Genomic DNA, 26,476 nt, shown 5'->3' with positions numbered 1-26,476 from the left:
AAATTCTGACAATCCTTACTTCCTGACAAGTATTTCTTGCCCACACGTGTCCCTCAATCACATTCATACGACTTCCCTCCCTTCCTTTCCTCGTATCCGATGTCCCCTTCTCTCTTTCTATACCTGCTCAGCATGAGGCATATTCAGAATAAAATCTCATTTGCTTCTATTCATTTAGTTTGAAATAAATTGTAATTTGGAGGGCAGCTCTGTTGAGGTCAAAGCCTGAACCATCTCTGATACAAAGGTTTCTAAAGGACAGTGGCGACAGCCTTTGTTTCCTTCTGGGAAGAGGTGGGGTACCCATAAATCCTTTACAGAGAGCCAAGAAATGTGTGATGGGCTCATCCGAGGGTCCGGACGTGAGTGTGAGGGCAGAGCCTCCCTAACCCGAAACAGGCCTCTTTTTCTCGGCAGACCTTTGTGACGACAACCCGCCGAGCCTCAAGCACGCCGTGTACAAAGCCCTCGAGTACAGCACGGGCACGATGCTAAACTGTGGATGTGAGAGGGGCTTCCGCCGGCTAAACAGCTTCATGCGTTGTGCAGGAAACTCGAGCCACGCTTCCTGGGAAAACAAGTGCCAGTGCGTCCGCACATGTAAGTGTTTCCTTTTGTAACGTGGAGGGAAGGAAGACTCCAGCAGGAGGACACAGAGCGTCAGCCCTACAGACGAACACCCGCCGGCCCAAACTATGCAATAACTCACCTCGGCGGTTCCTCGAAAATCATTCACTCAGCAAATATTTAAGGCGTGCCTCCTGGTTCCAAGGACTGATCTAGGCCCTCGGGATACCCAGCGCTCAAAGAATTTATATTTTGCAGGGGGAGAGGGAACAGACGTTATACTAATCGTTACTGAACAATTTGAAAATAAGTCGAATTCATGGCAATATGAATGTACTTCATGCCACCACACTACACATTAAAAATGATTCACAGGGTACGTTTTATGCTATGTATATCTCATCGCAATTTTTTAGACATAAAAATTTAAAAAGACTGGTCAGAATGAGCCCATATAAAGAATCAGAAAAATAATAACCATCCCAGTAAGTATCTACCCGTAAGGCTGCACCAACTCTTTTGCATTTTGCTTTCAGAAGCTCCTACCTCACGCCACCCACAGGCTGCCTGGTGCCAGCAACCCATCCTAGCTCCACCCCCAGCAATATGGCGACCTGAATTCCCAACAACTCCCCAAGATGCCTCCGTGCCCTCGCCTCTCAGGGTCCATCCCCACAACCCTAAGGAGGAAGCTCTGGCTAGAAAAGTGGAGGCAGTGAGCAAGGCATTTCCTTCCCTGATGAGAGTAAAGAGGGAAGAGAAGCTCCTATTACTGACTTGGAGAGTCTTATCTATTACGGATATTTTCTATTTGTTTTTTAAGATTTTATTTATGTATTTGAGAGAGAGAAAGCACAAGCAGGGAAGCGGGGTGAAGGGCAGAGGGAGAAGCAGGCTCCCTGCTGAGCAGCGAGCCCGGCGCGGGGCTCGATCCCAGGACCCAGGGATCATGACCTGAGTGGAAGGCAGACCCTAACCCACTGAGCCCCCAGGTGCCCCGATTGTGGGAATTTTCAATGTGGCTGCCGTGAAGTCTTTGAGACCTTTCTTCAGAGGACAAATCCATGGTCAAGCAGAAAGGACTGTCGGCCCAGGGTCTTCCCAGCCCAGCGTCAGGAGCTGGCATTCCAGAGTGTGGGAAATATTCCCCAAAGACCCCCCAGAAGCCCCCTGCCCCCCACACCTGTTCCACTACCGCAAGACCCTGGCTGCACTGGGGGAGGGAGGAGAGAATCAAGCCCAGAGGCAGGTGGGGCTGGTGTGCAGGCGGGGCTGCGAGTCTGTGGGTGGCGGGTGCTGCGGAGCCGGGAGGAAGAGGAAGCTGTTCCCTTTGTTTTTTTTTTGTTTTTTTTTTTTTAAGATTTTATTTATTTATTTGACAGAGAGAGAGACAGGGAGAGCGAGCACAGGCAGACAGAGAGGCAGGCAGAGGCAGAGGGAGAAGCAGGCTCCCTGCCGAGCAAGGAGCCCGATGCGGGACTCGATCCCAGGACGCTGGGATCATGACCTGAGCCGAAGGCAGCTGCTTAACAAACTGAGCCACCCAGGCGTCCCAAGCTGTTCCCTTTGAATGGCTTATTTCTGGACTTGATAACCTGACTTGAGAGCCTTGTAGTCCTCACTGCCAGATGGGATTGGAACCAGCAGTGGACTAAGGGTGCTGAACCCCATCACTGCTGGCGAGGGCGAGCATAGAAGCCTGAGCACCCCTTACCCTCACCTACCCACCCCCGAGACGGTAGGTGGGTCGCCTTCCTGGTGTGGAATGTGGAGGGCATGACCCCCGAGGGGCTTTCAAGACCTAAGTTGGGCTGACTTAGCTCTTCCGTGTTCTCCACGGAGTCCTGAAAGCCCTCTCACGAGCCCCATTTCTCGACCGGGTCTCTTGTCTCTGTGATACTGGAACATGGTGAAAAGTGGTGGGTCCATTCGTCCTTTGATGCTTCAGCCCCGGGGACGGGGTCTGTGAGCGACAGTGAGTTCTGTGTCGGCCGCCCCAGGCACGGACCGCAGAGTCTGGAGACCTCTGCTGGCCCCGTCGCCTCTTCTCCCAGCAGACCCTCCCCGGCCCCTCAGCTGGAATCCCGAGCCCGTCTCGGCGGTGCCCGTACTCAGCTCCTTTGCCGAGTCTACACAACGGAGAGGAGTGTGATAGGAGGCTTCCCTCGTCCTTGCTTTACGACTGGATCCCTTTACCTTTCAGTGAACTGCTGTAGGGAAACAAGGAACCCCTCTCGGCCATCGTGCCCAGGCCCGCGCGCAAGGCTGGCAGGTGGATGGGCAGAATGCAGTCCCTTTTGGGGAGACCCACACGCACCAGGCAACCTCTCAGTTCCCTCAGAAACACGTTCTGGGGGCACCTGGGTGGCTCAGTCAGTGAAGGGTCTACCTTAAACTCAGATCATGATCCCGGGGTCCTGGGCTGGAGCCCCATGTTGGGCTCCCTGCTCGGCGGGGAGTCTGCTTCTCCCTCTGCCTCTGCCTGCCTCTCTGCCTGCTTGAGCTCTCTCCCTCCTTCTCTCTAAATAAATAAAATCTCAAAAAGAAAAAAAAAAGAAAGAAAGAAAAGAAACACATTGTGAGTCACTGATGCTCATGGGGAGGTCCCACTGGGAGTATCCCAAGGGCAGGGGGTGTGTGTGGCTCCTCTTTGTAACCCCTGCACCCCCATACTGCCTGGTGGTGGAAAGACACACGTCGAATAAATGAATACCAAAGAGCATCTTCTATTTTAAGCCTCTGTGAAGTTATTTGCTTCTGTCTCTACCCTCTAGCCTCCAAGAGCACAGGACAAGTCACTCCCAGACCCGAGGAAGAGAAGGCAATGCAGAGCCTAACGCCGTCCGGGGACCAAGGGAAGCTTCCGGGTAAGAGGCGGGTCTGCACAGCGGTCTGGCTGCCTTCCAGGCCGACCCTGCTCCTGTGGGCGCACCCTGTGCCCCCCGAGGGAGGGACGTCCGGCTCACCATCCTCTTCTTACAGGATGCCAGGGAAGCGAGAACGTCTGTGCAGTGTTTGCAGGCTCTAGAGCCACTAGCCCTTCCAGCCCGCGCAGGCTCTGGGCTTCCTCCCGCTCCGGGAGCTGAGCCCAGCAGCCCTGGGCTCAGGTCGGCTCAGCCGGTGCCACTGAACGGAGTTCAAAAGCATGTCTGATACGACTCACGGGGCCCGGCCCTGCAGACCGTGGTGTCTGCGCTCGAGAAAATGCTCTCGTTTTCCCTTCAGGACGAGACAACCAGCTGCCAGCCAAGCACCTACCTCAACATGTTGCTTATAAACAGGGTGTGAGGCCTGCTGGGCTATGCTGGGGAGCATAGAGCATATACGGGAGCATAAGGCCGCCGACAGACAACTCCGCGCTAATGGGATGCGGGGGAGCGAGCACGACTCCAAACGAGCCTCGCTCAGGTCAGGTCCTCAGGTGATGGGGACACAGAGCCCGTTAGGAAAACCTGAGTTTTGGGGGGAACCTACCAACTTTTACAAGACCCTCTTGTCCTGTGCTAATTTTATTATTTTAAGTTAAACAGAAGTTAAAAGATGGCTACACTCACATTTAGGAGTAAGGTCTTACTCAGGATCCTTCTACTGATCACTTGTTTTAAATTAATTTTAATTTATTTGCAGCTTCATATATATATATGTGTGTGTGTGTGTGTGTGTGTGTGTATATACATATATATGTATATATATATATAAGACAAATTGAGGGGGCACTGTTGCAATATGGTAGCTTTATCTTGGACCTCCAACTTTGGGCTGGCATTTCAAAACACATTTAATTGTTCGCTTTTCTCTTTCTCTCATATTACCCTGAACAGTTCTTTCGAGGTTTCTAGGCAAGTCAAAGGCTGTTGTCCTTATTCGGGAGACGACCCACTACTGGTTCTGGCCACAGACCCTCTTAATGGGATGTTTTCATTTGAGAGAAGCAAACGTCATTTAAACAGGTTCCGACCATTACGGATTTTATTGGCTGTAAAAGAAATTTTATTCTGAGACTAACCCGAAGTTCAGCCATGATCTGGAAGGTGCTACACTAGAGCCGATCCCACGGGACAGGACCGTTTTCCACTTGCTGCCATGGGCTTCCCTCTGGGCCAGGGGGTTTATGTGTAAGACACTTTTAAAGGTCCTATTGGGTATTCGGACCATGGAAGTTCTGGAAGGCCAGAACCCACATCTGGGGAGAGAGGGTACATGTGCTTCCGTACATGCAGATGTGGGGCTGGGTAGGGCATCCTGAGAATAAATCAGAGCAGGACATGATCCCTGGGGTTAAAGACCAGTGAGGCTTGGCTTTTACCTGGGCGAGTGGAAGGTTTGAGGGCATGGAGAATTTCAGAGGCCTTGGCAGGGCTCACATAGAGCAGGCTTTAGGCACGGTTTGATCAGAGATCAGGTTCCATTTCCCAGAGATTCTCTCAGCTCTCTTCTCCCTCTGGCGTTGGCTCCATCTCCAGTGCTTCCACCACAGCCCCAAGAGGACCAGCAGCCACCCCCCGAGGAAGGACCTCCTCGCAGTGGGCTTGAGCCTACCTTTATCCCTCAGCTGAGACTGCCCCCCGCCCCGCACTCCTGTGCACTTTCGAGAACCCTCGCCATCACAAGGAGCCGCTCATTCCCCTGGGCTCCTCAGTGACAACACTCAGGACATTGTGTCTCCAGACATCGTCTTCATTCAATGGCTCGCCCCCTCCTGCGGGAGGGACAGGGTCTGGGTCCCTTCCCTCGCCCAAAGTGCCGGGCAACGTTGCTGACACACAGACTTCTCAGTGCATATTGGTGCAATAAAAGAAACAATGAGACCGAGGTCCGGTCTCCAGCAAGAGGCGACTCGGGTTCGCGGGACGCCTTCTGAACTTCCTGTCCCTGTTCCAGGTCACTGCAGGGAGCCTCCTTCCTGGGACCACGAAGATTCAGAGAGAATCTACCACTTTGTGGTGGGGCAGACGGTTCACTACCAGTGCGTGCCGGGATTCAGGGCCCTGCGGAGAGGTTCTGCCGAGAGCGTCTGCAAAACCGTCTCAGGGAAGACCCAGTGGACGCGGCCCCAGCTCAAGTGCATAAGTGACAGGGAAGACGGGCGGTTCCCAGGTACGGAGGGACCCGCGTGGGCCCGACCCCTGCTTTTCCCACTGGGCTGCGCGGAGTGGAATCCCTGGCCCGCCAGCTCCATGACCGCAGGCAAACCACTGCATCTCCTCGGGCCTCTGTTTTCTCTCATTCTAGAAAAGACACCAGATACACTAAGGTCCCTCTCACCCCAGGCTCCCTGCACCCTGAGTGGGGATAAACGGTAGAAGGTCGAAGAGGAGGGAGATCTCTCCAGTGTTCACTGGAGGCGGTGCTGCCCCCTCCTGGCCGATCCTGAAATCTGGCCTCTTCTAAGCTACCAGAACTTTCTCTCATTCAAAAGGGCAAGGTCAGCCTGCCACGCATGCACTTCTGATTACGGATATGTAACGTGAACTCATTACGTGCCTGGCGGCCCACCGTTAGCAGGCTCCTTCTCCTCGTGCAATGCCCCTCCGAGCTTTGGTAAAAGTGCCAGCGTGCAGGGAAGGGGCTGAGTCAAGCAGGGACGTGATCATGTGTGTGTGTACGCACGCGCGCGCGCACACACATACACACACTCATTCAGGCATGCGTGCGACCCGCCTCTGCGGAGGTTTACTATTTTCATTCTGAAAGCATACTACTATTTTTGCAACCCAAAGCCGCTCAGATTTAAACATCCGTGCTACGGGTTTCTCAGCTCACGCCCGTTGGTTCAGAACTCTCCCCGGAGTTTCCCTGGGTGACATCTGAAACCACCCCCATACACGGAGAGTGCAGGGACAGACCAAGAAAGAGGCGGGCCACCACTGGCAGGTGGCGGTTTGAATAAGCAGAGGAACTTACACAGGGGCTAGTGTGGGGCAGCAGAAAGAGGCATGGACACCCAAGCTCGGCCACCGGGTCTTACACAGGTTTATAACGAAGCCTTAACGGGGTTAGTCACTGACGCTCTGCAGGTGTTCTCCACGGCCAGTCGCTAGCTCCAGGCTGTGTCCTTGGAGCAGCCTCTGGGAGCAGAAAAAGCAAGCGGGGCCCGTATTCCGAGCACGGGACGGGGGTGGGGGTCAGCTGGCGCTTGCATCCTTCTGATGACACTCCCCGCCCATGTGCTGGCAGGGAGCCTCGTGGCTGGCCGGAATGCCTGTTGCACGGGTCCCTTCCCGTGTCAGAGGATGGCAGGGCAGCGTCCCGGGTACCTGGAAACATCCACAAGGGGCAGGAAACCTGTCCCCGAGAGAAGCTGTCCTTTTGCACGTTTCTACTTCATTTGCTGTTTCGGGGCACCTGGGCACGGACGACCTGTTTCCAAGCCCCTGGTGGAAACCAGGGCTGACGAGGAAGCTGGGGAAGGAGGCTGCTCGGGGTCCCACAGCGCCAGGATCAGGGTCAAAATTCCCTCTCGCCCGGGGGTGCTGGGGCCGTTTACCCGCGTGCCTGTGACCTGCTGGAGGGGTGGGACCCCCAGACCACACCGGAGAAGGGAGATCCGCACCCCGCCGAGTGTGTCGGGGTCGGCTGAGGACCCGCAGGCCCCACCTTCCCGCTCTCTCCAGCAGATGACGAAGAGGAGCCTGAAGCAAGCACCCTCACGCCCCCTGGGAGAGACGCTTCCCGCCCCTGGACGACGGCAGGTACTACAGGTACGGCTGGCGTCGCTGGACGTTGAGGAGAGCTCGCCCCGAAGCCACCAGGCAGGAGGGGGAAGACAGGGTGCCTGGGGCAGCCCCTCCCAGAGCCGGGTCAGCGAGGCCACCCGCCCCTCTGACCTCCCAACCGTCAAACAAGTCCAAAGCAGGGCCCCTGGGTGTCTCAGTCAGCTGGGCTTCTGACTCTTAGTTTTGGCTCAGGCCGTGATCTCAGGGTTACGAGATCGAGCCCCATGTCCGGGTCTGTGCTGGATACAGTGTGTTTAAGTTTCTCTCTCTCCCTCTGCCCTCCCCTCTGCTCTTTCTCTCTCCAATAACTAAATAAATCTTTACAACAAACAAACAAGTCAAAAGCAAGGGTCAGGACCAGGAGAAGCCAGGCTGAGGATGGCACGTCGAGGCAGACGGCGGCGAGCTTGTCCGGCCCTCGCCCGCCCCCAGGCTCCAAGGCTCTAGCTCAAGAGAGGCCCCGCGTTCCCCAGCGAGCGCGGCCTGATACGCAGCACAACTGAGCACCTTCTCCTCTCTCGTGCACAGATTTCCACGAGCACACCGAAGTGGCTACCCCGATGGAGTCCTTCCTGTTCATCTCCGAGTACCAGATAGCAGGTGGGTCGGGCGCTCGTGGCTCCCGTGGACAAAACGCAGCCCAGAGCCTGTGGGATATGTTGCTTGGTGGTCTGGGGCGACAGTCAGCCGGTCAGGTTGGCTTCAAACGCCCCCCTCCTGACCCTGTAGAGTAGTTCTACGAGTAAAAGACTAACCCAGATACGAACGGCACAAACTCACCGCCGTCGGTCCCAGTGAGTGCGGTGGGAGGGCTCAAAGCAGCACCGAGAGCTCCTCCGGGACGGACCCGAAATGACCAAATCCCATAAACCTCACAGTGGTTTCCTGGTAGAAGAGAAAAATAGGCTTTGAGAGGGGGAAAAAACCCGAGCTCACAGAAACAGAGAGCAGAGCGGGGCTGGCGGGGGCTTGGGTGGGGGTAGCCGGGAGACCCCCGCGGAAGGACAGAGACTCCGGTTAAAGGACGACTCGGTCCCGGGGAGCTGGTGGACAGCGTGGGGACTCTGGTTAACAGTGGGGTGTCGTAGACCCCAAAGCTGGCTAAAGGAGCAATTGTGCAGTGTTCTCACCGCGAAAAGGACCCGGCGGACGGGAGGGCTGGTGGGAGGTGTGAGGGCTACAGGCCCAGCGTGGTGGGATGTGTACTCACGTCAGGTTAGTGCCGCGCACGCCGTGGGCGTCTGCAGTGCTACACGACTGTGCACCCGGAGAGCTTGGGGCAGAAAAGGGAAAACGCACTGAGAAGAGCATCCAGGACGGCTGGTTGGCCGGGCAGGGGGCAGGGGGGCAGGGGGGCAGGGGCTCCCACCCGGGGAAGGCAACATTTGGGGAACAGGAACACTTTCAAGAGAGGCTCGTTGCCCCTGTGTTTCGAGCTTTCCTTCGCCCATCTTAGGCCTCCCCAGTGGCCTCCGTTACCGAGGCCCCTGACCCATGGTGGAGAGCGTGCTGGTCGGTTAGCTCAGCCTTCCAGAAAGAGCCAAGCCCCTCGTGGAAAGGTGCCAAGACCTCTGCCACCTCCCTGGGCTCCAGCCCTGGGCCGGAGCATCCCAGGAAGGGGAAGGCGGAAACGCCCGCGCTCTGGTCTTCAGGAAACCCCTGCTCTGGGGGGATTTTCTCACGCTGCTCGGCCGACCCAGCCCAGCAGGAGCCTTAATGAGCGGCTTCTCTGTTACAGTGGCCGTCTGCGTTCTCCTCCTGATCAGCGCCCTCCTTCTGAGCGGGCTCACCTGGCAGCGGAGATGGTGAGTCCCGTAGGGTCAGGGTCACGAAGCCCTGGCCGGAGCTGGCAGGCGGAGCCCGGTGTGCGAAGAGCTCAGGCAGAGAAGCCCTCACCCTGTCCTCCTGCTAACCAGCAGCGGTTTGGGGAGTCACAGAGAACTGGTCAACCCACACATCCCCCAGAGCGGCCGGCAAGCGCCCAAGCATGAGGAGATGGGAAAGGAAAGGAAACTAGCATTGGCTGAGCCCCTACTGTATGCCGGGCTCCGTGCGTATGGCTGAGCCCCTACTGTATGCCAGGCTCCGCGTGTATGGCTGAGCCCCTACTGTATGCCGGGCTCCATGCGTATGGCTGAGCCCCTACTGTATGCCAGGCTCCGTGTGTATGGCTGAGCCCCTACTGTATGCCGGGTTCGTGCGTATGGCTGAGCCCCTACTGTATGCCGGGCTCCGTGCGTATGGCTGAGCCCCTACTGTATGCCGGGCTCCGTGCGTATCTAAGGAACATTCCCACAACCTAACTTCTCAGGACATTTGAAAGAGCTGCAGGTTCCCCGATCCAGCAACGCGAACGGGGTGCACGGCAGAGGCCGACATAACAGCCCAAATCTAGAGCCCAAGGCCTTTCTGTTCCCGTCACGTGGCCGGACGGAAACCAAGGGCAGCGTCCCCCCGAGTTTTCCTCTCCTGTGCTCCCTGCTCGACCCACTGCAGACACTCAGACCAGCACGCCCTTGGCTGGGACGTGACCCATGTGTGGCCTTAATTGCACTAACTCTTATTTTCAACAGTGATTGCCAATTAGAACAACCAGGAGAGAGTTGTTTTTTTTGTTTGTTTGTTTTAAATACCAATACTTGCCCTCCAGCCAGGATCCCTAGGACATCAATGCTCTTTTTTTGCCAGCTGGGATAGAATTCATCATTCTGACCATTTTATTTTATTTTAAGATTTTATTTATTTATTTAACAGACAGAGATCACAGGTAGGCAGAGAGGCAGGCAGAGAGAGAGGAGGAAGCAAGTCTCCCTGCTGAGCAGAGAGCCCGATGTAGAGCTCGATGCCAGGACCCTGGGATCATGACCTGAGCCAAAGGCAGAGGCTTTAACCCACTGAGCCACCCAGGCGCCCCATTCTGACCATTTTAAAGTGCATAATTCAGTGGTTTTGGGCAATGTTGTATATATGCCACCACTGTCTCATTAGACATCAGAACATTTCCATCATCCCAAAAGGAAACCCTGTACTCCCAATTCCACATTGCCCCCAGTCCCTGGAAACCACAAGTCAGTCCACTTCCCATCCCTGTGGATTTGCCCGTTTGGGACATTTCCCATCAATGGAACCATACAGTGTATGACCTTGTGTGACCGAGACACCAGTATTTCCTTAAAGCTCCTCAGGGGCACCAAAAACACACAGGTCCAGTTTTGACAGCTCTGTGCTAGGCCGGCAGTTCCCGAACTTGAGTGGGCTTGCTCCTCAGAAGCCGCTGAAGGGCTTGTTAAAACACAGACTGCCAGGCCCTGCCTCTGGAGCTTCTGATTCAGCAGGTCTGGGGTGGGGCCGCAGAATCTCCATTCCTAACCAGTTCCCAGGACATACTGATGCTGCTGTTCCGGGCACCTGACTTTGAGAACCGCTGCACTAGACAGAGTGTATGAAGGTCAAGGGAGTGAATTCGTTTCACACACACACAGTCCGCTTTCTCCCTCCCTTTAGGCAGACCTCCTGTGTCCCTCTCCTGACTCTCGGGGACATTCCTAAAGCACCACCCCCTTGCCCCCCACCAGTGTGCCATCTAACCAACCTTGACGTGAGCTCCCTAGGGAGACCCTGAGAAGACACAGGCTCAACCCCTCCCTCAAATCCCAGATCCTACAGTTAGCCGAGACAGGGGAAACCAGCAGACGTCTTTGATCATTCTATCGGTCATCAGGCCCACAAATACTCCTGACTTCCCGCCTGTGACTCGAAGAGCACCGGTTACCGAGAAGCGGGGGTAAGGCCCCTGGGGTTATTCTATCAGGAATTACTCAGAGAGAGACCTGACCATCTACCAGCTTCTCCATTAGCTGATTCCTGAGGCGTTGTTTTAGGATTATGTGCGATGGGGTGTGTCAGGCGCTCAGGACATTGTGGGGACTCAACATGTGCTCTCCCCTCCCTTTGCTGGCAAGACTTAATACCTCCTCAAGGAAATTCTCACTCGGTAGCTTCAAGATGAAGAGCCTTCAGACACAAAGGCAGGAAGCTATTTGGGAGTGGCCAACATTTGGGATTTGTGTTGTGACGTAAAACTAGCCTAAAACTAGCTGAGTTCCTGCAAGCTCTCCCAGAATGACCGTCTTCAGGAGACGCACACTCCTTCTCCAAACAGCATTCTCCCACCAGGTCTCGCCAGCCCAGAAGCCTTCTTCGTCTGATGGTGCCCTCTTGTGGCTACACAGAAATCCTACATGTGACTTTTTTGTTTTCCGTTTTTTGATTTTTGGACCAATTACTAGGGATAAACAGCTGTTGGCTTCCCCTGACTCCTAACAACCAAAAGCCAAAAGTTGAATTTTCATGAATCTTGTGAACCGTTTTCAAGCACAGCCATTATTGAAAATTCAGTATGTAAACATAGTTACATAGATCATATTGAAAACAAAGTTAATACATACTGGAAAGTAGCCACTCTCTAATTACTTAACTGCTTTATTTGTTCTCAGGGTTATTTCAATCTATTGTCTCTATATTATCGAGGCATTGCCGCACGATCGTCTGCTACTACACACCTCTTCCCAATTCTGTGTGCGGTTGTGTCACGTTGGTAGCTAGAAACTGGGCTTGGTGGGAGTCCTGGCACCACGGAAACAAGCCAACTTTTTCAAAGAGCTGGTTGTTAATCATTTACCAGCACGCTGTTCTCACAGCCTTGCCCTATGTGAGCTCCCAGGACGTAGGAAGAGATCAGACATTCCTGTAGACTCAGTAAGGGCTGGGGAAGGTCTAGGACTACGCTGTCCAACACACTAGCCACTGGCCACACGGTGGATATTTAAGCCTAAACCTAAATAAATGAAACATTAAAAATTCAGTTCATCAGTGACACTAGCCCCATGTCCAGTGTTCAGTAGCCACAGATGGCCACCTCATTGGACAACTCAGATACAAAACATTTCTGTCATCAGAAAGTTCTTACAGGGGGCGCCTGGGTGGCTCAGTGGGTTAAGCCTCTGCCTTCGGCTCGGGTCATGATCCCAGGGTCCTGGGATCGAGCCCCGCATCAGGCTCTCTGCTCAGTACAGAGCTGGCTAGAAATGGTGCTATCAATTCATGAAAGTCACTTAGCACAGTTACTATTATTATTCCTTTTCTGCACCTACTTCCCCCCCACATATCTCAAAAAAATGTATAGAATATCTCTTATATAGATGTTGATCAAAGACCACAAGCTTGCAGTTAGCACAAATGAGTTCTGGGGATTGAATACACAGCATAGAGATCATGGGCAATAATCCTGTATTCTATATTTCAAAGTTGCTAGGAGACTAGATCTTAAATATTCTCCCCGCAAAGAAGAAATGATGGTTATATGACACAGTGGAGGTGTTTGCTAGTGCTGCGGCGGTAACCGTGTTGCAATATAGTGATACAGTGTGTTAAAAATACATAAACATGTTGTATGCCACAAACTTATACCATGTTACTGTCAATCGTATGTTAATTTAAAAAACAAACACTATCTCAAGAACATCTGCTACGTGCCAAGCACTTGCTAGGCCTAAAGATGAATAGGAAGAGGAAAAAGAGAGCTCAAGTACAAATTTTTAAAGCCCAAGATTGAGGGGTGATAGGAGCAAAAAGAAAGGACACTTGATCCCACGCGGGGGTGTCAACAAGAGTAGACGGTGCCTACAGCCGGATACAGGAAGTTGCGAGATGTCTGCTCAGCGGCGGGGAGCACGGGGAGAGGTAACTCGGTGTGGATGGACGTGACAGTGTCCGGGAGAAGCTAGGCAGCTCTGAACATCAGGTTGTGAGGTGCGTGGATAGCAGAGATGGCCGTGCTGTGGGGACGGACGGTGACCACATCATGGAAGCCCAGGTCAGCCAGAGGGGTCCAGACCCCATCTGAGGAAAACAGCCACAGAAGCTTGACCTGGGGACAAATGGTAGCACTGGCCCTTCGGACTGTCTGGCTGCGACAGAGGCGAGATGGAGGGGACCTAGGAATCGTGGTGGCAGTTATGACGGAATATTTAGAGACACAAGGTGAGCATGAGCTAGGTCAGTGAGCGCACATTAAAAAGGAGGAAGAGAATCATGAAATACCTAAAGGGGGTCAAATGAGCGGGATTTGCCAGCGGATGGGCAGTAAGGGTTAAGGATGATGGATGGAGCACAGATGACCCCAGATTTTCAAGTATGATGGGGGACCCCTTAGCCTCTTGGTGAAATAAATGCAAATGGCAGGACACCCCTTGGGGCATCAGTCCCTAAGCAGAAGTCGGTTCCCTGAGACCCACCCAGTCCTGGAGCAGACAAGGAAACTGAAGATCTGCTCCCCGCACAATGGTTGAATCTTCGTGCTGTAGGAACCAGGGGCAGGCAGTCGGGACCTCTGGAGGCTTGGAGAGGCCTTGGGGTCAGATTTCAGGCTGTGGGAAGGTAACAGGACCCCGGGATGGAATTTTAAGTTCGCAGGTCACTGGGGGTTTATGTTGAAGGCTCTCCGCACAGCGGGGTAGGGTAGGGATCACGTCTTTTTCTCTGTGCGATAGTACACCCACAACTGACTTAGCTGTCTCCCTGCAGGAGGAAGAGCAGAAGAACAATCTAGAAAACTGGGAGCGGTAAGAAGCCAAGAACAGCTCACAGAAGTCGTGGACCCAAGCAAATTCAAAGAAGTCGAACACTCAGCCAGGAGGCATCTCCCGGGACCTCTTGGGTTTTGGAAAACTCTTGACGTCGCATGCTGACCCACCAGACCACTGCAAGCTCAGGACACAGCCAGCTCCGTAGTACCAAGAGTGGACCTGACCGGCTTCTGGGCAGCAGATCCAGGGTCACTGGAGGAACAGGAAGCAATTGCTGGAACTGTGGGTCTTAGTTTCGCGGCGGCGTGGCCATTCAAGCTTGAACAGCATGGGACTCTCCACACCATCGCGGTGCCGAGAAAAGTAGCTTCGTGTCAATTTCACCCTAACTTCCCAGTTTAGGAAAACCCTAGCACGAATGTAAATAGACACACGCACGCACACACACACACACAGTCCCCTCCCTATGGAACTGGGGGATGGACGCAGATCCTTCCCCGGGGGCTGGTTGATCAGCCCATTCTCCGGGCCACATCCTGTAATGAACTCGGAATCTTTTTGTCCTTGGCTCAGTCCTCTAAACTAGCCCCCTTCCATGGACCCGTCAATCTGAATTTCTAAACAGAAGCCACAGCAGCACTCTTTGGGTAACACCGACAGAGGGCAACCCTCTGGGGATCCCAGGGCTTCGGCGTTTAGGATTATTTACTGGAGGTACGCTGGGAAAAGACGGGAAAACTAGGTCCCAGGTAATGAACTGTGCCTAATAAAAAGCTCTATGTGTACCTCACTAATGTTAGGGTACGGAGTCAACCACCCCTCAATTAGACAGAGAACACTCTCGACAATGCAAGTCACACAGCGAGATTTATTTCCAGCTCACTGGGGTCCAAGTATCCGCCCGGCACAGCGGGTTTCAACAAGGCCCCCGAGCACTCCAAGCCAAGGGTTTATGTAGCATTTTCAAGGCACTTTTTCACAGCTACATACATATCCTGCGCCCCACTTTGACAGTTTAACTTTGTTTAACCTTTTGCCACCCCTGCATCACCCTGGCGCCATCCTGGCGGTTAAGTGAGATTTAGGTTTAGAAGAAATTTAACTTTATTTACATTTCCTTCTGCCTCCGCCTCCTTCAGTTTTGTGGGGAGGGCGACCTTAGGCCTTGAGGAACTGAGCTACTTGTCTCTGGAAATTGGGCCATTGAAGAGATAGCCTTTTTATTGTAAATCACCAGGACATTAAACTGTTAGCAACACAGTTAGCAAATCAGATTTACCTGGAGGCCAGGCTGAGGGTGGGCAGGGGGTGCATCTGCGGGTCTCTGAGTCAGCAGGTGCCGGCCGAGGACTTCCACTGGTAAAAAGTTCCCGGTGATGCCGCTGAGGCTGGTCTCGAGACCACACTTTGAGAACCTCTGGGTTCTAGGCCTCCCCGCCCATCTACTCGCAAAAATCACGTGATTAAGGAGACTAGTGAAAGGTTAAAACTAGCCCATTTACATTTCTGAATTCAGGCCAGAAAAGTGTTATTTTAAAAATGGACAGGCATCAGCAGGTCCATATCCAGATTAAAGAACCATTTTCTGCCCCGTCTAGGACTAACCAGGTACAATGACCATTCCAGGGTCCACTTCCCCATGCCCCCAAGTACATGTTTTCTGGGTTGAGAGGAATCTCAGACCAGAAAAAAAAATTTTTTTTTAGTGTTACTTCTCTTGAGTAAAATTGAACTGAATTATCATGACTTACTGTGGGGGGGGGTGCATGAGAACAAATGTCTTAAATAATAATTAAGATGCTATTTACCTTTTTCATGCTCATTCTGAGTGTATGGTGGAGTTTCCAAAAACTACATGTTATGTGATGATGTCAGCTCTCGGATGTCAACACGCAATGAGTTTATTACTGTTGTTTATGAAAGAACTAATAAATAATATTAATAAATAATATTTTTAAACTTTCTTGGTTTTAGTGTCTAAATGTGGTAAGAATCCCTGACTGTAACTACACAGATGAAAGCAGATAAAAGCTCTTTGGGATTCTCAATAGTCTTCTTCTTCTTTCTTTCTTAGGGAGGTAGAGCCCAGGAAGGGGCAGAGGGAGAGGGAGAGAGAGAGAGAGAGAGAGAGAGAATCCTAAGCAGGCTCCATGCTGGGCGTAGAGCTCGACGCCATGACCAGAGCTCTGTCCCATGACCCTGAGATCATAACTGGAGTGAAAATCGAGAGCTGGGCGCTCACCCGACTGGGCCACCCAGGCGCCTCGATACTTTTTAATAATGTACAGAGGTCCTGACAAATAGGTAACAAACACATCATCATTGGTCGTTCCAGAAATCCAAATCAAAACCACAATGCGGTACCCTCCATAGCCATTAAGATGACTCTCGGCCAAAGGAGAATAATAAACGTGGGCAAGGATATAAAGAAACGGGAATTCTTGTACATTCCTGGTGGAAATGTAGTAGGTGCGGACAATGTGCAGAACAGTCTGGGGATTCCTCAAAACATTAAACATACAATTACCACATGACCTGGCAATTCCAAGGGATACCCAAGTGAGATGAAAACCTACGTCCACACAGAAACTTGGACGTGACTATTTCTAACAGCGCAATAGCCAGACAGCCAAGAGGTGACAACAGCCCAGGTGCCCGTCGATGAAGAAATGGACTGGTAATTTGTGGTCTCCCCACACACCGCAATGTTATTCAGCCATGAAAAGGAATACAATACTGATACAGTATGGATACATGGTGCAATGTGGGTGAATTTCAGAAACATCTTGCTAAGGGAAAGAAGCCAGGCACAAAGGGTCCCATGTTATGAGATTCCTTTTATATGATACACCCAGAGTAGGCAGATTCATCGAGGCAGAAAGTAAATGAGAGGTTGGGCACCTGGGTGGCTCAGTGGGTTAAAGCCTCTGCCTTCGGCTCAGGTCATGATCCCAGCGTCCTGGGATCGAGCCCCACACCGGGCTCTCTGCTCAGCAGGGAGCCTGCTTCCTCCTCTCTCTCTGCCTACTTGTCACCTCTGTCAAATAAATAAATAAAATCTTAAAAAAAAAAAAAAAAGAATAAAAAACGAACCGAGAGTTGATGGAGGGAGGTGGGTAGAAGCTGGGTATTAAGGAGGGCGCTTGTTATGATGAGCACTGGGTGTATGTAAGTGATGAAGCACTGTATTCTACTGAAACCACCATTATATGTTAACTAACCAGAATTTAAATAAAAATTACAAAAGAAAAAAAAGATTTCTATAACAACATTAAAAAAAATAAAGTAACTTAAGGCACCTGGGTGGCTCAGTGGGTTAAAGCCTCTGCCTTCAGTTCAGGTCATGATCCCAGGGTCCTGGGATCGAGTCCCGCATCGGGCTCTCTGCTCAGTGGGGAGCCTGCTTCCCTTCCTCTCTGTCTGCCTGCCTCTCTGCCTACTTGTGATCTCTGTCTGTCAAATAAATAAATAAAATATTTGGTTTAAAAAAAAAATGAGAGGTTAACCGGGGCTGCAGAGTGATTATTTCACATTTTACACAACACCTTTGTGAATGCACCAAATGCCACTGAAGTCCACACGTTTTATGGTTATGTGAATTTCACTTCAATTAAAAGAAACAAACAACAACAACAAAAAGAGATCCTGAAACCCAACTATTTGAGCATTGCGGGTCCCAACCATGGTTCTCAAAGAATGGTCCTCAGTTCACAATAGAGGGCCCCCGAGGGGCACAGGCAAAGGAGCACCCCCCAAGATTTCTCCAGTCTGAGGGGATCAGATGAGGACTCCTGTCTGCACTGTGGCCGGAGGCTGGAAGGGCTGAGCCTGGACCCCACCTCTGGACCCAAGAGTAGAACCAACCTCCCTCATTGGTTGCTTGAGGTGGACAGAAGAGTGAGCCGGAGAAGGGAGCACGGATGAAAGGGAAGCAGCCACACCTTTCTCTGTGCCTTTGCTTCCAGGCAGGATTATTCTATTATGGGAGAGCCTCGATTTTCACATCAGTCATACCCTTAGAAAGCTTAGGAGGATCTAGGTCAAAGCTCTGTCATGGGAGCAGGAGAGAAAAAAATGTGGACTAGGAGACTTGTAGCGCCAGCATCTGGGAGTGCTTCAGGATGTCGAAAGGCCTCCTGAGGTTCTTCTGACCGCGTGCGGGGCTGTCCAGGCAGAACGGGGACGCACACTTGGACTGGAAGGGAATTGGAGCAGGAGTGTTGAGCGGGGGCTGGGCGAAGGCATCAAGATGTGATTGTCAGTTGACTTGTGAGCCGGACCCAAGGGACTGGAGGCTCCTCACCCCTCCTCTGTCCTTGGAATGTGAGTTCCACGTGCCTCTCCCCTGAGAGGCTGCTCCAAGGACACAGCCTCAGATAGGGCTGTGGTGTGAGGACATCTGCTCAGTATCCGGCACTGACCCAGTCAAGGCTTCTCTCTGAACTTCCAAGGCGCCCTGGGTGGGTGGGCGTGGCATCCACTAGGCTTGCTGTCCCCACCCCCAGTCACATCTGGTATGTAAACTCCCTTGTTTATTACAACTGCCACCTACCAGCCTGGGGCCACCTGCTGCTTCTTCAGTGGCTCCGTGCCCTCCTCCCACAGATAGATGCTAGTTTCAGATTTCCTTGGAGAAGCTCCAGAAGAGGTTGCAAACCAGCAACGGGTGAGCCAGCCAGGGAACCGGAGCAATGAGCCCTGGGAATGAGACATCGCAGGGAAATCCTGCGTCGGCCAGGGACCTCTGTGTGGGGAGGGGCGGCCCACTGTCAGATGCTTGTTTGTGGGACTACAGGATCCCCTACTCCCCCTTCCGAACATACCAGCTGCTCTCAGGGGCTTGTTTGAGGAAGTGCATGCAGTTCTCCGCGGCAGAGAAGGGAAGCAAGGCAGCAGCGGGCTGGCCTCTGGCGCGGGCCATTGTGCGGGCCGGGAAGCCCAGCTCGAGGCTGAAGCTGGAGTCAGGAAGCTAGAGCTATCAGGGGAGGACGCACTGGCATCCCCCACTCTGCTGGCTTCGGGGCGGCCAATGAGGCGGGAGGGCAGGGTGATTAGAGAGGTCTCAGGCACCCCTGGGAGGGGAGCCAGGAAGTGTCTGGCTCTTGATCTCATCTTAGGTTTTGATCTTAGGGTTGTGAGTTCAAGCCCTGCCTTGGGCTCCATGCTGGGTGTGGAGCCTACTTAAAAAAAAAAAAAAAAAAGTTAGAGGTCTTAGCGTACCCTTTGTAAAAAGCTTGGAGGGTTCCAGATGCTTTGGATTAAGATCTGGGCACCTGGGACAAAGCCTGAGTAGGAGTTAAGAGATGTAATCCCTGAAAATGTGGTAAGAATGAGGACAAGGATATTGTGGTAACTGAGGAGAAAACAGATAACATGTGCCCTGCCTTCTAACCAGTAATATGGGAACATTTTAAATTGCAATGATCCGAGCGCCTCGGTGGCTTGGTGGGTTAAGCCCCTGCCTTCAGCTCAGGTCCTGGTCTCAGGGTCCTGGGATCCAGCCTGCTTCCATTTCTCTGCTTGCCTCTCTGCCTACTTGTGATCTCTCCCTCTCTCTCTGTGTCAAATAAATAAATAAAATCTTTAAAAAATAATTCTTAAAAATTTTAAATAAAATGTTTAAAAAAAACAAAACAAAACAAAGATCCTAATGCAATGATCCCAAAACTCCTAGGGGGAAAAACTGCATTCTTTCTCTTTCCCTTGGCGTTACAAAGACTGAAGGAAAAAAGGGGGAGGGGGTGGGCGGCTTTTTAAAATACACACTGCTTACTGTCGGAGCTCCCTTCCCCAGAATCCAGTCCACAGAAGCCAAAAGATTACAACAATCAACCAGAAGCTTTAGCCGTGGGAGTGGGTACCTGATTCCCAGCTAGAGATTGGGAATGAACGCTCAATAGATACAGAAAGCTGGAGAAGGTCTGTGGAAAAGAAATATTGAGAAAGGAATTTAATATGTAGCCAAGCAATGATTAAGGTAGACTTATGTAAGAGTTCTACTATCAAAAGTACACTGGTACAAAATTAGAATTTACTTTTCTCTGTGTGAAAGGGAAAAATTTTTCTTGGATGATTGGTTTGCTCTTAATAAGACATTGTAGACAAAGGCTTTTCTTTGCCTTTCTGTACCTGGGAAACTAAGATTCTGTGTTTTGTCTTTATCAGGTCTTTGATTTCTTAAGAAAGACCGTCTTCTCTGTTAAAGCTAAGTTGTTCACAACTTTGCAACTTGTGTTAACATGTTAAACTTCATGGGCAGCACTGTCAAATAAGAAGCAATGCTAAACTTTCTTTAGGCTATACTTGCAAGGAATTCCCCCAAACTCTGGAATGTCCTAGTAAAATGGTATCAGTCATAACTTTTGAGTGTATGTCAGAGAAACAAGTAAGCCCCTGGTCCGTTGCATCAGATGAACTCTCATCAGATCTGTAGCCACGGCCACTTCCAAGTCTTTGGCCATTTGCAGACAGTTATTGTTTTATCTACTCCTTGGCAAAAAGTGTTCCTGCAAAAGTGACTCATCTTCAGGGAGATTTGTAGAAAAAACTCTGACAGGTTTCTAGTAGATAAGATCAATTTGCCTTCATGTGGGAGGGATAATAATAAACCTTTCCAGAACCCCCCTCCCAAGGCTATCTGCACAGTCCAACCATGTGTTTTAGAACAGAATGGGGGACCCATCCCTGTTCTTTTCCCACATCAGTGAAACAGGTCCATTACGTGGATGATACAATGTGAACATGTGAAGATTTGCCCCTGCGGCAGGATGCCCTGCCGGCTTTGCAGGAGCACGTGTGGGAGGATGGGCAGCAGATCAGGGAAAATTCAAGACCCAGATACTACAGTAAGCTTTTGGGTGTCGGCTGGCCAGGTGAGACACCTGCTGTCCCAAAAGCTGTGACTACTAAGGTGCAAGCGTATCCAGCCCCTAAGGACATGAGCGTGGTGCGGGGCTTTGTAGGGGTTTGGGGACTTTGGAGGACTTTGGCCCAGTGTTCCTGTCCCTTACGCTGCGTGGCAGAGAGAGGGCACATGTGGGGCTCGGGGTCCGAGTAGCAGCCACCTTCAGGAGGCAGAAGTACTAGGAAAACGGATGAAAGTTCTGGGCATCTCCTAAGCAGGGCTGCCATTTGAGCTGGACGCGTCTAGGACTCGGGAAGGTAGGAGTCGGGCACTGGGGCCGAGACAACAGAAGGAGGGCGTGCCCCTGGGACTTGGGTCCCAGCTCTGGTAGAGGATGGAAAGTTGATCTAGCCCGACAGCCCACCAGCTCTTAGTGGCTCCACAGCACCCCTCCGGGTGGGTTCTCTCCCACGGCAGCCAGCACAGCAACCAGAGGGCGGAGTTCGGAGTGGGCTGGCTGCTGATCGCCCACGAGCCCTGGCTGCCGGCCCCTTGCACAGCGGGACAGCAGGGCTGCTGGAAAGGGATGAACCCTGTGTCCTGGACAGTGGGACGCAGAGTGGTGGGTGATTGTGAATCAGCCCTTGTGGGACCAAACGTGTGTGGAAAGACCTCTGGGTCCCTCTGCAAGAGCCTGAGGCATCCTGACTGCTTTTCATTCCCCAGTTCATAAAGCCCTAAGGCTGCAGGGCCCTTCCATAGTGGACTAGACCTGTGAGGACCTTGCTGGTGCCACACGCCCCACCTCCATATTTTTCAGTGGCACCACCCTCTCCAACACGCTCTTAGAAAGCGTCCGTCGGAATTGGCACCCCAAGCCTGGCAGAGTGCAGGCATCCCTGACAGGGGCCAGCATACTCCAGAGTGATCCCTGCCCCAGGGAGAGGGGAAGACACCCACACCCACCAATCCAACTGCAGCCCCAACAGTGGGCTGGGGGAAGACATCTGGTCTGACTACAAGCCCCACGCACCAAGGAAAGCTCAGGCGACAACACAGGTAGAATGCCCTGCGGCTCTGTGCCACCACAGCTCTGGCAAATGACTGGTCTGACGAAACTCAAGCCCAGGGCAGCTGCCAACTGCCCCACTAACAACACAAGGACCAAATCCCGCTCACAAAAAGCAAAGAAAGCCATTGTAGACAATCGGACCAAAGGCAGATGTGGCTCAGCCCCGTGCACACAACACACACAGGAGACGCCCCTGAAGTTCCAGGTTCTGGTGAACGAGGGACATTGCACTACAGGACATTAAAGGACCTCTTCTTTATTAGGCCACTACTTTCAAGAGCAGGAGACATAGCTGACTTTCTAGCAGGAACAGACACAAAGGGTTATGCAAAATGAGGAGACAGGAAAATACGTCCCAAATGAAAGAACAAAGTCACAGCAAAAGAGCTAAATGAAACACAGGTAATTAATATGTTTGGTAGGTGATTGAAAGTAATGGTCATAAAGATACTCACTAGACTTGAGAAAAGAGTGGAGGACCTCCGTGAGACCCTTAACAGAGAGATAAAAAAGAACCAATTGGAAATGAAAAACACAATAACTGAAATTAAAAATACACTAGCGGGAAGAAATAGTAGACGAGAGACAGGAGAAGAAAGGATCAACAACCTGAAGGAAAAAGTAAGGGAAAGCCATAAAGCTGAACAGGAGAGAGAAAAAAAATAATAACAAATGAAAAGAGATTCAGGGAACTTGGCAACACCATCAAGTGTAAAAACATTCACATTATAGCATTCCAGAAGAAGAAGAAAGAAAAGGAGGCAGATAATTTATTTGAAGAAATAACAGCTGAAAAATTCCTAAATCTGGAGAAGGAAACAGAAATCCAGATCCAGGGAGCACAGAGAGCCCCCAGCAAAATCCGCCCAATGAAGTTCACACCAGGACACATAGTATTTAAAATGGCAAAGAGTAGTTGATAAATAGAGAATTTTAGAAAGCAGCAAGAGAAAAGAAAACAGTTAGTTACAAAGAAAAACCCATGAGGCTATGAGCAGATTTCTCAGCAGAAACTTTGCAGTCCAGAAGAAAGTGGCATGGGAAGTTCAAAGTGCTGAAAGAAAACAAAAAACAAACAAAGAAAAAACAACAACATAAAACCTGAAACTAAGAATACTCCATCCACTAAGTCCACCATTCAGAACAGAAGGAGAGATAAAAGAGTTTCCCAGACAAACGAAAGTTAAAGACATTCATCACCACTAAACCAGCCTCACGTGAAATGTTAAAGGGGATTCTTTAAGTGGTAAGGAAAGACCATAGCAGGAGTCTAAGAAAAGTTGGTGGTACAAAAGCGGTAAAATTAAGTGCATCTATAAAAAAATCAGTCAAAAACCATTAGAGACTCTTAATCTCACAAAACAAACTGAGGGTTACTGGGGGTAGGGGGGTAGCGAGAGGGTGGTTGGGTAATGGACATTGCAGAGGGCATGTGCTATGGTGAGTGCTGTGAAGTGTGTAAACCTGGTGATTCACAGACCTGTACCCCTGAGGCTAATAATACATTATATGTTAATAAAATAAATTTAAAAAAATAAAAATAAAATAAAAAAATCAGTCAAAAGATTCACAAAATAAAAGCATATAAAGTATAACACCATATATCTAAAATGGGGGGGGGTAAAAATTTAGTGTTTTTAGAATGGATTCAAACTTAACCAACCAACTTTATATAGATTGGTATATGCATAAAATGTTGTATATAAACCTAATGGTAATCATGAATCAAAAACCAATAGCAGATATGCAAAAATAAAGAGAAAGGAATCCAAGTGTGTCAGGAAGCCAGCAAACTCTGAGAGAAGAGAGCAAGAGAAGAAAGGAACAGCAAACAACTACAAAAACAAACTTAAAACAAGCAGAACAAAATGGCAATAAATACATATCTAACAATATAACTTTGAATGTACATGGCATATATGCTCCAATCAAAAGACATAGGGTAATGGAATGGATAAAAAAGCAAGACCCATCTATATGTTACCTACAAGAGACTATTTTTCAGACCTGAGGATACATGCAGATTGAAAGCAGAGGGACAGAAAAGCATTTATCATGCAAACAGAAGGGAAAAGAAACCTGGGGTACCAACACTTATATAGGACAAATGGACTTCAAAACAAAGACTATAACAAGAGACAAGAGTGACACTGTGTAATTATAAAGGGAACGGTCCAACATGAAGATGTAACAATTATATTTACGGTCCCAACAGGGAGCATCCAAATACATAAAAGCAGCTAATAACAAACATAAAGGAAGTAACTGATACTAATACAGTAATAGTAGGGTGCTGCTGCTCCTCGGAACAATTTGTTACTTAAACTGTAACCCTGGAGGATTTTACTAGTTGCCAAGCACATTTAGATACGGCCTTAAGAAATACTTATACTGGGGCGCCTGGGTGGCTCAGTGGTTTGGGCTGCTGCCTTCGGCTCGGGTCATGATCTCAGGGTCCTGGGATCGAGCCCTGCATCGGGCTCTCTGCTCCGCAGGAAGCCTGCTTCCCTCTCTCTCTCTCTCTGCCTGCCTCTCTGCCTACTTGTGATCTCTGTCTGTCAAATAAATAAATAAAATCTTAAAAAAAAAAAAAAGAAATACATATACTGACAACAGGTCTTTCGGGAGAAGGACGATGTACGACCGTGAAGCCGGGCAGCTGGGGATGCCCAGCCCGCCCAGGGCGGAACGCCGCCTGCTTCAGGGAAGCCGAGCACCCGGGAACGCCCGCCCGGTCAGCTCAGGGTGGAACGAAAACCGCCTGCTTCCCTTATCCGTGGTCGCTCCTGTTGTCGCTCCTTTCTCTTCCCGGAAGTGCCCGTTGTTAGTCAGAGGAGTCCTCTGACTGTGCCTGGTCAACTATGAACTTGATCCTCCTTCTTGCTGGTCTGCAAGACGGGATTAACGTGTGACCTTCCTCAGTCCTTCTGCTGGCTATTGTTTTCTGTCTAATAAAAGGGAGACTGTGGAGTGGCTCGGGGGCAGCCGTCCTTTTCGACTGCTGTCCCCTGCTCCCAGTCTTTTGCAGCTGACTGGTTCGTGCCTAATTCTTCTCTCGTCGCCGACTGGAAGCGGCAGTAGGGGACTCTAACACTATTTATATCAATGGATAGATAGATCATCCAAACAGGAAATTACCAAGGAAACAGTGGCTTTGAACGACTCATTGAACCAGATGGATCTAACAGGTATATTCAGAACACTCCATCCTAAAACAGCAGAAGGCACATTCTTTTCAAGCGTCCATGGACCATTCTTCAGAGTAGATCATATGTTAGGCCACAAAACAAGCCTCCACAAATTGGAAAACAGTAAAGTCATACACCTTTTCTGATCCCAACGCTATGAAACTAGAAATCAACCACACACGTGTTCACATGTGCAGGTGTGCACACGTGCGCACACATACACACACACACATCTGGAAAGAACACAAATACATGCAGGTGAAATAACATGCTACTAAACAATGAATGGGCCAACCAAGAGATAAAAAAGGAAATTAAAAAATACACAGCGACAGGGGCGCCTGGGTGGCTCATTGGGTTAAGCCTCTGCCTTCAGCTCAGATCATGAGCCCAGCATCCTGGGATCCAGCTCCACATCATGCTCTCTGCTCAGCAGGGAGCCAGCGTTCCCCTCTCTGCCTACTTGTGATCTCTGTCTGTCAAATGAAAAAAAAAAAAAAAAATCCTTAAAAAAAATACAGAGACAAATGAAAATGAAAATACAATGATCCAAAATCGTAGGGATGCAGCAAGAGCTGTTCTAAGAGGGAACTTTATAGCAATCCAGCCCTGTCTCAAGAAGCAAGAAAATTCTCAAATACGCAACCTACCCATACACCTAGAGGACAAACAAAACCCAGAACCAGAAAAAGGGAAGAAATAATAAAGATTAGAGCAGATACAAATGAAATAGAAACTAAAAATACAATATAACAGATTGGTTAGAAGAGCTGGTTTTTTAAAATATCAACCAAATTGGTAAACCTTTAGCCAGACTTATAGAAAGTGGGGGAGGGAGGAAGAGCGAGAACTCAAATAAGCAAAGTCAGAAATGAAAGAAGAGAAATAAGAACTGACACCACAGAAATACAAGGGATTCGAAGAGAATATCATAAAAGATTACATGCCAACAAACTGGACAACCTAGAAGAAAGGGATAAATTCTAAAAACACATAACCTCCCTACATGGAATCAGGAAGAAATAGAAAATTTAAACATACCAATGATCAGTAATGAAATTGAATCAATAATCAAAAAACCCCTAATAAACCCCTAAAAAACAAAAGCCAGATGGCTTCATGGGTGAATTCTATCAAACATTCAAAGAAGAGTTAATAGTTATTCTCAAGCTACTCCAGAAATAGAAGAGGAAGGAAAGCTTCCAGATTCATTCTGGGAGGCCAGCGTTATCCTGATACCAAAACCTGATAAAGACACTAAAGAGAAAAAGAGAACTACAGGCTGATATTTTGGGGATGCCAAGTCCTTGACATATATTAGCAAACTGAATCCAACCATACAATAAAAGTATCATTCACCAGGGGCGCCTGGGTGGCTCAGTGGGTTAAAGCCTCTGCCTTCAGCTCAGGTCATGATCCCAGGATCCTGCGATCGAGCCCCACATCAGGCTCTCTACTCAGCGGGGAGCCTGCTTCCTCCTCTCTCTCTGCCTGCGTCTCTG

The 26,476-nt window shown here is 50.4% G+C and overlaps 1 protein-coding gene across 3 annotated transcripts in view; it reads left to right on the top strand.

The window, feature by feature from the left end:
- IL2RA (interleukin 2 receptor subunit alpha) overlaps positions 1–15,790 on the top strand; it is a 47,843-nt gene extending 32,053 nt beyond the window's left edge. The window contains exons 2-8 of one of the 3 annotated variants that reach the window (XM_059404030.1): positions 418–600; positions 3,342–3,434; positions 5,449–5,664; positions 7,182–7,268; positions 7,812–7,883; positions 9,022–9,088; positions 13,869–15,790. In XM_059404030.1, the coding sequence (XP_059260013.1) occupies positions 418–600; positions 3,342–3,434; positions 5,449–5,664; positions 7,182–7,268; positions 7,812–7,883; positions 9,022–9,088; positions 13,869–13,893 (743 nt within the window). In that variant the 3' untranslated portion in view covers positions 13,894–15,790. Of the gene's footprint in view, positions 1–399; positions 601–3,341; positions 3,435–5,448; positions 5,665–7,181; positions 7,269–7,811; positions 7,884–9,021; positions 9,089–13,868 lie in introns of all 3 variants that reach the window. The other 2 variants (XM_059404029.1, XM_059404028.1) reach the window with 2 other exon arrangements.
- The last annotated feature ends 10,686 nt before the right edge of the window (positions 15,791–26,476 follow it).

Source organism: Mustela nigripes, chromosome 6, assembly GCF_022355385.1.
Source record: "Mustela nigripes isolate SB6536 chromosome 6, MUSNIG.SB6536, whole genome shotgun sequence".
Lineage (NCBI taxonomy): Eukaryota > Metazoa > Chordata > Mammalia > Carnivora > Mustelidae > Mustela > Mustela nigripes.
The sequence above is the reverse complement of the archived record's forward strand: the minus strand, read 5'-3'. Positions and strand labels throughout refer to the sequence as shown.